This window comes from Pterocles gutturalis, unplaced genomic scaffold, assembly GCF_000699245.1.
Source record: "Pterocles gutturalis isolate BGI_N339 unplaced genomic scaffold, ASM69924v1 scaffold41360, whole genome shotgun sequence".
NCBI classification, from domain to species: Eukaryota; Metazoa; Chordata; class Aves; order Pterocliformes; family Pteroclidae; genus Pterocles; species Pterocles gutturalis.
This window is the reverse complement of record NW_010144808.1, coordinates 21,789-35,500: the sequence shown is the minus strand read 5'-3', so window position 1 is coordinate 35,500 and position 13,712 is coordinate 21,789. Positions and strand designations below refer to the sequence as shown.

Genomic DNA, 13,712 nt, shown 5'->3' with positions numbered 1-13,712 from the left:
ACCCAGGTCATTCTATGATTCTATGATATAATTTACACAACATTCCTTCAGATAATTTATCATCTGCTCTAAAAGGGGATCTTGATCCTTTCTCGTTGGCTTGGTATCATTGTTGCAATGTAGTGCCTCCAGGTTAACAGTGGGGAGGTTTGGGTCCTGGTCACAGTTACAGCATTATTTGACAATTTATGCCTATCGATCTTTGTGTTGAAAACAAGGAAATATACACTTATTCAGTTAGTATAAGAAATAGCAACCATCAGATGACCAGTCATCCAGAACTCTGAATACTTTGTTGATAACATGGAACAACCATGCTGAACTCAAGGTTAGCATGTCTTTTTTGCAGAAATTTGAAGTCCCCACTAGAAAAAAGGTGAAACAATGCGCAGGTAGAAGTTATCTAAAATGTATGGGTTATTGCATTACTGTTAGGTAGGCAAAAAGCTCCTTTTTTTCCAAAGGAATTTATTGATTTAAATATATCATGTCCAGGGAATATGGTAACCTTCCGATAGGCTTCATCAGACATGGTAAATCTGAAACAGATGTAGTTGAGACTATTCTTGAACATCAGTTATTACTTTCCAGCATAGTGACTGACAAACCCCAATACTATCTTTCAGAGTCTTAGCAGCAGAAAGACTGTGCTCCATGTGACATCTTGTACAGTGGTGAAGACCTTTGTTGTGTTCCTCAGGATATTTATTACTTCTGTTTTTGCTAAAGATGTATTTTCTTCTACCAAATTAATTAAATGTAAAAGAGTGTCTGATTTGCCAATGCCTCGACCTTCAGTGTTTGGATACATAGAAACGGAGTGTAAAACCTCTTCTCTCTCCCCCCACCTGGCCTCCAAGCCACCTGTATACTCACATATAAAAAATCCTTATCTAGTAATATTTTTGGTCATCCAGCTCTTGCTTACCATGGATGTAAAGGCAGCAAGGACTGAAGGTTTTAAGATTTTACTATGTGTGGATATCAATAAACAGGGTATTGTCCTGAGTAGGAATTAAAATACACCAAGCCTTTCCTGCCGTCTGTGCCCAGAAATGTCGAGGAAAAAGGTTGCATGTTGCTGCTCCTCAAAAGCAGCATTGCCATGTTGGGAAAATGCCTTTTCCTCAGTGATCGTATTTGTCCGTTAAAGACAGCTTCTCAGAGTTGAAGGAAGAACTCTAGGAATGGATGTTTTATGGTTCATTTTGGATGATTTTTCACCCCTCAGTGTCCAGAAATTCCTCCACAAGACAGTGGCAGCTGGGGGAACCCACGGCATTGGAGACACTTGCAAGTGCAGAGCACCGAACCTTTCTGGCTGCAGGCTGTTCATCACCCAGCCATGGCTTGTGGGAGTTTCATTAGCAAGCCCTGCAAGCCATGCCATCTGCTAACGCCACCCAGCACGGTGACGAGCATAACACGGCAGTCATATATGCTGATGGAGAAATGATACTTTAAAACTCTCTAAAATGAAAAGGAAAAGATGTTTAAAGTTGCCAAAGGGTTGTGTTTGATTGCCAGCTCAGGTGTCAAACAGTCATCATTTTCAGGGAGAAAGTATTTTCCCTTCACCTTTTCTGCCAAGAATCCTCACACTAAAGATATTCCTGCTTCCTCTATGTTTGTGTGGGAATGGCATTGCTGGGGAGCAAGTGAGTGCTAGTGTCCATCTGGGGGCGGGGGGGAGGGCTGGTGTGACCCCTCTGTTGAGTAGCTTTTTGCCTACAGCATGCATCCCCATGGGCTGGTGTTGTGCAGGCATGTCCAGTAAGGAGAAGTGTGTCAGTAGTGATCCTTGGTTAAACAACTCTTGAAGGAGGACTTGCTTTCTTTACCTTGTAATTCATTTACATTTTGTGTTTGCACAAAATTAACATAATCACTGTTAAAAGTAAGCCCCATGATCACGCTGCTTGGTTGTCCTGAAAAGATCAACTGTGTAAGTTAGAAATCTCTTCAGTCACTTCTCTAGGAAATGTTACTGACACTATCACCATCTCAATAATCCTACTATAAATGTCATTGATATTTGGCCAAGAAGGGGAACAGTAAGATCCTATGGCCATAGGAACTGGGATGATGCATATGGAAAATCACCCTTTAAGCAATTGTCACATGCTGTTTACTTCTTCTTTCTGTTCTGGTTCTGAATCAAACAGCTGCCAAGACTCTTTGTTCATATCTGGTTTTAATTTTAAGCCTTACTTAATAAAATCCAGGATGAACAGATACTTAGATTTCTTCCAAACATGATTAGTATTTATTTCTGAAAGTCTTTAGATAGGACTTTGACTTGCTTTCCAGAAACTATAACCAGGTAAAAATTCATCCACCCAGCCACTGGGTGCAACCTGGAAGTCTCTTCCTTTCTTCCTCTGACATGTCACAGAAATGTTCTACTCAAATGTGTAGAGATGGGCTGCAAAAATCCAGTAGAGTCAGTTTAAAGCTACCCCAGATCTTCCTACATGAGTCTCTGCTGCTTTCTGCTCCTACACTGTGATGGTTTGATAAAACTGTTCCCATGGGAGACTTTCCTTCATTCCAGCTGAGCATCTCTGGATATCAACCTGGGTGGTAACCCTATGTTGCTCTTACAAAATCGTAAACTTTTTTTTTTTAAAGACATATTTTTTTATTTCTCAAGTGGTGACATGGGACCATGTTACAGCATCAGCAAGTAGCTGCAAACTTACCGAGTTTTACGTGGGATGGGAGCCCTTGCAGTGAGTCACACCCTGGCAGTGCTGGGTCCCCACCCTGTATGATAAGCAGTAGCACATGTTGATGCTGAGGAGCTGAAGAGGGAGGCAGTCACATGTGCAGCAATGAACAGGCACTGTGTACGCAGTGCAGAGCTCTACACATGCCTCTGCAAATCAGTGTCAAGTTGCATGAAACCATGCAACCCCTGGAGCTGGGTGTCTGGGCCACAGCAGCATAGGATATAAGTAACTGCCATTGATGCTGGTCATCAGGAGCTGGGATTCCTCAGGTCATATCCCTCCCAGATACGCAAGATTCGTGACTTGGAGCAACTCCAGTGAAGTCCAAAGTGGGTGCTTTGAGTCAGGTGGACACTGTGCATAATTGCCTAACTTTGCATGTGCCTAAATGCCTTTCTTTTCTACCTGTATTCAATGTGTTAATGTTTAATCATATAGGAGACTTAGTCTGGCCTGAAGCAAAGTGTGTGCTCTGTGTCACCAACTGTTAAGCAAGTAATTTCTGTGGCAACTAAAGGGTGATGATTTCTTTTGTTGGCTCACCAGTGTTAAAGTCTAGATTCGATAAACACTGCCTAATCTCTTAATTTGAGGGAGATCTGCAGGATAACTAAAATATCAGATTCCAGAGCATCTTCTGAAGGAGTCTGTGGTAACGGAGCCATCTGAATGTTCTACTGAATGCAGCCTTATATATGCATTCCTGTTAGGCAAGGAAGTAGAGCTATAAAATAAGTTTGATTACCAAGAGTAATGCCAGAACTGTATGCCGCAGAGGGAGACCTGCCTTCCTCCCCTTTGATAATATACAGTCTGTCTCCTTCTTTCAAGGAAGTACAGCAAAAATAATGTGTGTTAAGAAAACAGGTTTCTTCAAATGAATCAGTTTATTATTCACAAGTCAGTAGCCACTGTCATGCACGAAAGACTAAACTACATCCCCATCTCACATTTTAGGAACATTATTTTTTTTCCTTCTCCTTGGCTTTCTGTCATTTGATTATAAGCTTTTACACTTACAAATGCAGAACTTCCTTGAAGCAAAAGATGCAACACATTGTGAGCTCAGTGGGTGAGGAGGAGGAGGGCATCACCGGTACAGGCAGGGCTTGCTGCCCGCAGGTGGTATCTGCCCAGGGAAGGGCCAGGGGCTGTGTGGGAAAGGCTGGCTGCCCACCCTCTCAGGCTGCCCCCATGCTGCCCGGGTGCTCTCAGGAATGCAGAGCTCCTTTCAGCGTGGCCATTCTTGGCCTCATTATTTTATGTCTCTTTACAGGGGAGTTTTTCTCAGTTGGCAAATAGGTGACTTGTTCTGTGTCCCTCATACTTCCTTTTAAGCACAATTAATTATTTTAATTGATTAATATTGCACCAAGCAGTTTGCTCAGAAGGGAGAGCTCTTCTGTTTTTTTGGACTAATTACCAGTCTGGATTTCTGAATGACAATACAGCTGCTAATTAATCACACTGCAGTTCTCACAGAAAGAGACCCTGATAAGAACTTGCCAATTAACATAAGAAAAAAAAAATGTCAAGAGTCCTGTTGTGTTTTTCTGGCATCCACTCCCAGTCAGATGAATATCACTATTAAATAGAGAGACGGACTGCCTACTAAGTATGAAAGCTGGTGGGCTGTGAGGCTGCTCCAAACTTGCCCAGACATTATTCATTCAGGAGCTAGCTGTTATTTGTACGCCTGTTCACTCTTGTTGCCTGACGTGTCTTGCTACAGTTTTTGTAAGCAGGAGGAGGATGAAGCAAGGCTGTGCGGCAAGCGTCCGACTGTCCCCATAGGAAATTTCTCGCAGTGTCCTGATGTTAATTACTATTAGCAGAAGGCTGAAAGGGGAGTTTTGGCAGGGTGGGCTACAGCTTTCACCTGGTTTGTCTGTTGAGGCAGGGCCTGTGGTCTGTGTGGGCACTGGCTGGCTCCAGAACATTGCCACGGTGTGTGACAGGGAGCCCACGAGTGCCCTGTGGGGCCATGGTGGTGGTGGGCAGCGATGGTGGTGCTGGGCAGCAGGAACACCCCTGGGCTCTTTTGCTTGTCTCACAAATCGTGCGCCTTAGCCATGGTGGGCAGCACTGGCACACAGCCCAAGTATTCACTTTGCGTCTTGCAGGGGAAGTTTGCAGCCCGTGCTGACCTTCCTGCTGCTGCAGCTAAGCTGCTAATAGTTCCTGGAAAAGCTCATTTAAAACCACCTGGGCATATTGCAGAACTGTGTAATCTCAGCTGTGTCTGTGGTATAGACACCTTCCTAAAAATACAGGGCCAGATGCTCAGCTGGTGATGGTTACTCCAGTCTCTGATCTGCACCAGCTCTGGAAGACCAAGATGAGTTACCGGGACGCCTCTGGCCAGGGGGAAGGGACAGGACCTGGTGCTGTTGCCAGTTTGTCTTCAGTACCTTGCATTTTCTGGTGCAGTGTTTCTGGCCTACAGGACCACATGCCACTGGTGAGATGAGCAGTGCAGCAGTTGCTGTGACCGGTGTGTGACCAGAGAGCTGTTGCACAGCAGGACATATGACGATCTCATGGAAGGTGCTAGTTTAAAGCATCCTGGTTGAATTTAATTTCTTTTCTTTTTTTTCTCTTTGTGCTTGCAGGTCAGAAGATTCTTCACCACAGAAGTGATGTCTTGGAAACTGTAGTGCTGATCAATCCCTCAGATGAAGCAGTTAGTACTGAGGTAAGTCAGAAATACTTAATTTGATGTGTCATAAAAGTTCCATTGAGTGGATAGGATGAGAACAGTGAAGCAGATGTCACTGAGCACAGTCTTGAATATCAGTTACTGCCTTCTAGCTTGGTTACTAACAAACCCCAACACTATCTTTCAGAGTCTTAGCAGACTAAGAGCAGGTCCTAACTGTGGGTGAAAGGACATGTTAGGAGCAAATATCACAAAAAGCATCAGCCATCCCTTGATTTTCTCCTGGTTTTCCCAGACTCCTTACAAAATGCCAGAAACACACCTCTGAGCCCAGCACTCCTTTTCTAATAATGCACCAAATTCCCTTCTTGATACAGTGGAGGCAGCTGTGATGAAACTGCATCTGCTTTTCTTCTGCTCCTCCATTGTTTGGTAGCTCTGGATGCCTATTTTACACATGAAAAAAGTGCCTGAAGGTGCCCTGAGACAAATTTACGTTTTTGAGAAGAATTACCAGCTATGTGGTGGTGACTCTAGGTTGATCTATCTGTCCTTCAAAAAGCATGTGACAGTGCCCCAGAAGAGGACTGCCAATTCCTCATGAACTAGCTAGAGTCGAGTCAAAGTACTGAGTGTGTAGCTCAAAGATAAAATTGACAAATTTAGCTAGTGAGACTGAAGCTTGAAAAAACAAGGATAATTGCACTGCTAGCCTGTGCTGGGAAGCACTGACATAGTACGATTTCTGTTGGGAAATGAAGTGACTCTGCTTGCAGAATGTAGTGAAAAATCTGTTAGCAACCTTAAGTGATATTAAACACAAGCAGGAGGAAGGACTCTGAAACAAATGAAATTTCTGAAGTTGTAAAAGTTTAAATAAGTAAGTTACCTTTGTTAATGTCAGCTCATTCAGTAAAATACTGAAAATCTCTTACAAGGCATTAAAGGTACTTGGTAAGGAGGAGAGGGGTCAGCTAGGTAGCAGCTCTTAATACACTCAGACATTCAGAGTAAAAAGCTATGAAGTGTGTGTGTGTGTGCATGTGTGGAGGGGGGGAAGAGCCAATGGGACTGCCAAAAGTAGGGAAATGCTGTTTCTGTTGCTGTTGCTCGTTGTACCTTTGATGGATGACCACATAGAAGAACATGGTCCGAGGCCCATTAATGACTTCTGAACTCTGTCTTTACCCCTTTGGCTCTGGAAGTTGTTTGGCTAAGTTACCATTAATTTCCTCTCACTAGACTGTGGGAGGCAGTCTTTCCTTTGCTTTTATCTTGCCAAACTGGTCACAGCCAGAAGTTACAAGCTGAGATTTATCTTGGCTGGCCAACCAAGTCATGACTGGACACAAGCCAGAAAAAGACAATAAGAAAGAGGCAGGAGAATTAACCTGGAGGTTGGAATAGACATGCTCTGCCCATTATGGCAAAAAGAAAACTTAGTTTCATATATCAAGAGATTTCCAGGTTGCATATGGGGAGACAGTGATATACCAGGGAGCTCTGGCTTCACCAGAAGAGGAACTTGAGTCTATCCATTCAGGAAAAACAAAGGAAAATGATACAAATTCCTGCTAATTATGGCTGGTAGTAGTGGTGATAGTCTGAGCATGGTTCTGCCCAAAGCTCCTGTCATATTCTGTCAAATGCCAAAATACCTCCAAGAAGAGAGAGGCCCAAAGGGAGGGAGACTGTAGTTTCCCAAAGAAGACAAGTTTCTGAAACCCCCGTGAAGGGTTACTTCCTTTTTAAGACCTCACTCTGTTGTTCTAATGCTCTGCAACTGTACCACAAGTCTGGGAAACTGCCGATCTGCTGACACTCCTGTCTCTGTTCTCACTCCGTCTTAACGTCCATTCTGACTGAGGCTACCTCTTGCTGTTTGCTTCATTCAAACAGTTTGGGACTTCAGCCAAGGGTAGAGCTGAACTGAATCATCAGCTTGCAGTATTTCTTCTGAAATTGAGTGGTCTTGAAGTCAGGAGACTGGTAGTCCTTTGGGAAGCCTTGATTATACCCAGACACAGAATTTATGTGTCTCTTGAAGGTCTTTCGTGTGTATCATACATCATGCTCTGTAATCAGCAAGCATTTATTTACTTTTTTTCTTGCCATAGTTTTCTAGCTCTGTAGAAGCTATTTCACCATCAATTAATAAAATAGGTTGAAGGGCAGTGACAGTCACGTATCAGTGACTCACAAGTCAGGAAATAACTTTGCTGTTGGAAAACCTGGTGAGTTTACGCATAACTTGTCAGACTGCCCAGCAATGAAAGAAAACATAGAAGACGAAGCCAGTTCTTTTATGGATTTAATACAACTAGAACCTCTATGACTGTCGAGACGTGCCTATCGTAGCCCGTGGGCAGGGCGTTGGGTGGGGTGAAACCCTCATCAAATAATCTGTTACACCTAATAAAATAATTGTTCGGTGAAGCCAATCGATAGGGCGTTAGTAGCCATCAACCCCACTGGGGCAGGGGCTGACTCCGTCACCCAAAGGGGTGTCCAGTGGGACCGGGGCCCGAGGGGGGGGTGCACCCCCCGCAACTAAGCCTAGTTAGCAACCACGGTCCCTAGTTCGAGCATATAGGATGCCGTCACATGTACAGGCTGGAAGTTTTAGCCAGTCTTTAATAGTTGTTCTAATAGCTAAATCGATTGCTTCAAGTTGGGTACCCTTCACTTCTGCCTGGTCAGCTAAGTAAATTAATCGTGGAATGGTATATCCTCTCAAAATGTCTATTTTCTGTAACGGTTTTAAAGCAGCCTTTCCAATCTGGTGTAACCATTCATTATTTTTGTTAAGCAACTCTGGTTTAGGGATCCCCTTCCATGGGTCCACTTGTAAACCTAGATATTTTTCCGAGCTGACAGGCTCAATCATATTGGGAGGCGAGCCCATAATCTGCCACGTTGGACAATCGTTGATAGTATACACGTCCTTTGTTGGTTTAATATAAAATCCATGACACCCGGCCCCTTGGGTTTGATGGCTGTTTGAAGCCCGGTGAGTTTACAAAAGGCTTCCAAGATTTTAATATTTTTAGCCATTCCATCCCATGAGTTACTCAGCAAAACCAGATCATTGGCAAAGGCTAAAGGTGTAATTTTTCTGCCCTTGTGCTGGAACCCTTCTCCATCCTTTTCTAATTTATTAATAAGGGGATCAATAGCTAAATTGAATAATAATGGTGACATAGGATCACCTTGTTTGACTCCAATTCTAATGTCAATACTTTCTGATTGCCTATACTTCGAATAAATGTATGTGTTTGTGTTTTCATACATCTTGGTAATTACAGATCTAATGGGTCAACCCCTCTTTGCTTTAAGGCCTCAATGATGTGTTTATGGCTGACCGAATCGAAGGCTTTAGTGAGGTCCACAAAGATGACTCCCAGGGGGCGATGTTCCCTTTTAGCATAGCGCGTTAATAGATGTAACAATTTCAAGTTTTCAGCGCAGCCGGGTGCTTTGATAAACCCCCTCTGTCATGGACTTATCGGGCATGCCTCAGCTAATCGATGTGTCATGATTCTTGAAAACAGCAATAGAACTATTGTAATTGGACGCCAGTTATTGGTGTCCATTTGGCGCTCTGGTAATGTTGATTTTGGAAGTAAAATCATCCGGCATTTCTTTACTTCGTCTGGAACAGATGCTGTAATGAGCCAGATGTTAAACAACTCTTTTAGATATGTATTTAGAGGATCAAATTTAATAAGATCTTTTAATTTAACTCCATCTGGTCCAGGTGCTGATGTTTTGTTCATCTCTGTGATGTTTTTTAGAGATTTCTGTTATTTAAGTCTCTAAAAGCTGAATTATCTGCCTGGCTGTCGGTCTTGAAGGCACCCAGACTTTTAAACGTGCCCGTTGATTCCCATCTAGATTTAAAGACAGTATAAAGATCTTCCATTGGAATGTCACAAGAGCGGGACTGTGAATTGTCAAGGATGATTCCTGCCAGTTTACCTTTATCAAGGTGATTTCAGTGACATAATCAGGCAGCTGGCTGCACTTATCTATATTTTTGTCTGAAATAGAAATAGTTACACTCAATCTGTTATCGTTTTGAAGTAGCTCCTGAAATGCAGACAAAGAGATTATGTTTAGGAAGGAGACATTGCTTTATTCGATTGTGCACAGAATTGGACACTCAGGGAAGTTCCCAAATCTAGTGCAAAGCTGAACGGAAAACTTTTACTATGTATGCACTGTCTTGCATGATTTGCTTACGTAGTACGTACATCACACTAAGTCCCGCCTATCTATTATATTTGCATAATGCTGGCATTCAAAACTAAACTGGTGGTTGTTGGTGGTCGTTTGGGTAAGTGCCCCCTAATCTTTCTGAGGCGAAGTTCACTTCAGGACGTAGTTGCGGTAGCCGTTCTTGCCAAGTGCTGTGCAAGCGTTCTGTACATCTTTGATTGCTACAGTGTTCCATCCTCAGCCCTGTGAATGTCCTGCATAATGGTCAGAGCTGTAGATAAGAGACCAGAACATTACACAGGGTTATTGTTTAAACTTTGTTGATGCCAGATCCAGCAAGGATATTGCTGCATTTATAATTAATTGGTGCAATTAGTGACAGACCAGCATTAGTCCCATGTTCAGTTAAAGGAACTTTCTGCTGCTCACCAGCAGGGTCCCTTGTTTAATAACAATGAAAATGTGGTAGAGTCAGGCTCTTCTTTCAGGTACCTACACTTCAGTGCCTCTTTTCTGCTTGTGCTGTAAATGTGAGTTGTTCAGCGGAGATTCAGGTTGAGCCTTCCTGGCTCAGCCTTCCTGGAGTGGGTGGGACTTATTTAGAACAACTGATTGCTTAAGAATCAATATAAAAAATTGAAAGAATAGCTTGCTAGGAGAGCTGAGGTGATTATGTTGACTCCATGAAGATGGAGCTTGGATGCAATATCATGTGCAATTGTTCCAGATGGACTCTGCTCATTTAGTTTGATACGTGGATAGCCTTGTTCTGGAATCACTATTCTGATTTAACATAATTCTTCCTTAAATAGAGGGATTAGCACACTTGAAATTCCTACCTTACCTTAGGCTTTGATTGATTTTTTTGGTGTTAGACAAGACTTTTGAAGTATTTACAAAGAAATTACTCAACAGTACAGAATCTTCCAAAGGTTTTGTTCAGTTTTATTCTGAGATTTAAGGTGAATTCAGACAACAGAAGAGTACTAAATATATGGATTTCTCTTAACATGCAAGTAAATCTCCCCCTGGGATGGAAACAGGAATTATTGGTATCTGTAGTGAGGCTCAACTAAAGTAACGAGCTTCTACTTTGAAGTAGTTAAGAGTTATTTCAAAATGCAGAAGAAGGTTATTCCTCAGTAGCAAGCCAATTTGTGTTATCATGCATCTACTTAATTTACTACTGTATATTGAAAAACGTCTTGAGCTTGCACACCTTAAGAGCTTATAGTGTCCATAGTTAGTGACATAATGAGATGTAAATGGTGCATGTAACTGTAACTGAGTGCTTGAAGTTCAAGTCTGTGATTATGGTGAAGCAGAATTGTCCCTTAACTTTCTAGATGAGTCAGGTTACAACAGAATGACAGTCTAAATATGGGACTTTTATGTGTGATTTTTAGCTGTTACATTTCAGTGATGTTTTCACAACTGAATGGCAAGTAATGCTGTTCCCTGGGAAAAAAAGAGCATCCTTCCAAAAACTGTCTGACACATGGAGTTGTCCCTCATACGTGGGACACAGTTCGCCAAAGCTGTACAGATACAGTGCTATTAAATTTCACCAAGAGTTATACAAGAATATGTTTGTTCATTGAAAATATTGTTTTTCATTCAGCTTTTATTCTCTTCTGCTCCTTGCTCTTCTTTCCATGTCATTAGTTTGGTTTGGTTTATTCATCAGACCTCCCTAATTGCTTCTCGTCCCTCGTTTTTTTTCTTTTGCACCTTTCTCATTGTCTTTTGTAAACAGCACTATAACTTGATAATGTTTGAACAGTCCTAGGAGACTCTGGTGCAAAATATGTTTTAAATTAGGAGAGCTAAACTGCACGTTCTCAGCAGAATACAGAAACACATGGTAATTCCCATTGTTGATGTATTTCTCTCCTTCACTCTAGGTGCGCTTAATGATCACAGATGCTGCAAGACACAAGCTCCTTGTACTAACTGGACAGTGCTTTGAAAACACAGGAGAACTCATTCTTCAGTCAGGGTCCTTCTCCTTCCAGAACTTCATTGAGATCTTCACGGATCAAGAGGTGGGTTCAGAAAAATGTCCTTCGTACCTTGTCACATGATGGCAGAGGTTTCTAGAAGACTAAAAATGGCTCTCTGTGTTGTTAGAGGTAGAAAAGCCAGTAACTTGATTCTTTGTTGTAGGCTTTCTTTCAAAGCAATTATTTAATTTACTTTAGATTTTATGTAAATTGCTTAACAAAATAATTAAATGTTAATTTGGGGAATTAAAATGTAACTTCTAGAAACAGAAAATCAAGGAACCTTTTGACAATGGAAGGAGACACTGCTGTGTTTAAAATATACAAGCTGTTTATCTAAGGTGCGCATACACAGCAGCCAAATTGATCTTGACACCAGGTTCTTGCCTGGTGGTGGCTAAGTAATAGGTGACACTAAATAAGACAGAGGCTGTCTGTTGGAATAGCTGTGTCTTTTTTCACAACTCACCTGCTTGGCTTTTTCATAGTAGTGTTTAAAATTTGGACAGTGAAATTTGTAAATCTTGTGATTCTTACATAACAAAAAGGTAAGTATGAAACGTACGAGTATTTAATGGGATTTGTTTCGTGACTTGTTATTTTGCTGTCTTGCTTAATGTGCTGTGTCTGAAAGCTCCCATAGGGCAGGAACCCATAGTAAACAAGCTGTCACACTTAATTTGGCTGCTGTGTAAAGTATATATTTAAATAAACTATAAGGCTGCATCCCTAGGAATTTAGTTTCCAAAATTAATTAGTCAGTGAAGTGAAATTTGAAAGTTCAGCACTGAAAAAGCAAAGTTTCCATGAGCTCCAGCATGACTGTATTGTATGCATTTGATGCTATTCTCAAAGCCTCTGTTCAGCATATGATTGTAGGGCTGGGGAAAGAGCTGTATTCCTGCTCTCTCATACACGTGTGGCACCTAAAGACCACTGGCAGCTTGCAGAGTTACTTTTCTATGAAACTGCAAACCCGAGCACCTTCCATCTCTGGCTAATTAGCAACACAAACATGCAAAACTAGGGGCAAATTATACTGTTACTATTAGGAAGTGAAACTGTGGGCTGGAAAGCAGAGTGGTGGTGGCTGACCAGGAGTTACATGGAGGGATTGCTGAAGTGGTGGGCTTGTAGGGCGTACTCCTGTGGGCTATGAGTAAGGATCACTTGGTTCATCTCTGCATCTGGCACCCAGCTCACTAGCCAGCTGGCATGGGTCTTTGAAAGTCTTGGTTTCCAGCTTATTGTTTCTGAAGCCTTGGACTTTCATTGCTTCTACATTTTTTCGCAGAAGCAAAGATAGATCACATTTGCTTTACTGCAGTCTGTGTATGTGACATTTTTAAAGGGTCCCATTACCAGGAAATTTTTAGGTGATCTACAAATTGGAAAAAAGTTTAGGAAAAAGGGCTAGAAAAAAATGGTTAGTGGTATTCTAAGTGTTGATCAGAAGAAAGAATTCCTGTGCTGTCCTAACCCTGGTGGACTTGGTAGTGTTAGGTTTATGGTTGGACTTGATGATCTTAAGGGTCTTTTCCGACCTAAATGATTCTATGATTCTATAAGCACGTAAGGTTTGATGAGTACTGGGTAGAGTTTGTGTTTCTGGCCTCTGATCATTTTTACTTCACTGAACCAAACCTGAAGTATGGTAATGAGACATACTTACAATTGAGTAAATACCCTTTGGGGCCTACTCTTATGAAGTCTAATTCAGAGATCCATCTCTAACCTGCAGAACTCCCTGCAGGCAATGCCTAAAAGTGGTGCTTTCAACTTCTCCTGTGCCAGAAGATTGGGAAAACCTTTCTTTTTACCTTTGTGGTCCAGGGTAGGAAACAGTCTTGTGTATTTTCTGAGCAGCCAACTTGCTGTTTGCCTTCACCAGCTGTGACAGCTTTAGAACTTGAGGATTCCTCAACAGATGTCCCTCAGTGCTTGAAAAGATGGTCAGGTTCACAGATACATTTTCTTTGCTCCCAGAGTGATGTTGAATCCAGAGAAGAGAAAGCGCAGTTACATCTCTGTGTTACCAAATAGCATAAGCAGTGGAGCTGTTGATATCCTTGGTGTCACAATTTGAAATGCAAATCTGTT

General features: G+C 42.0%; 1 protein-coding gene across 1 annotated transcript in view; it reads left to right on the top strand.

The window, feature by feature from the left end:
• Window positions 1-5,344: 5,344 nt before the first annotated feature.
• Window positions 5,345-13,712, top strand: part of MAP1B (microtubule-associated protein 1B) — a 20,883-nt gene continuing 12,515 nt past the window's right edge. Inside the window, exons 1-2 of the mRNA XM_010085204.1 lie at window positions 5,345-5,427; window positions 11,514-11,654. Coding sequence (XP_010083506.1) covers window positions 11,523-11,654 — 132 coding nt within the window. The 5' untranslated portion in view covers window positions 5,345-5,427; window positions 11,514-11,522. The remainder of the gene's footprint in view (window positions 5,428-11,513; window positions 11,655-13,712) is intronic.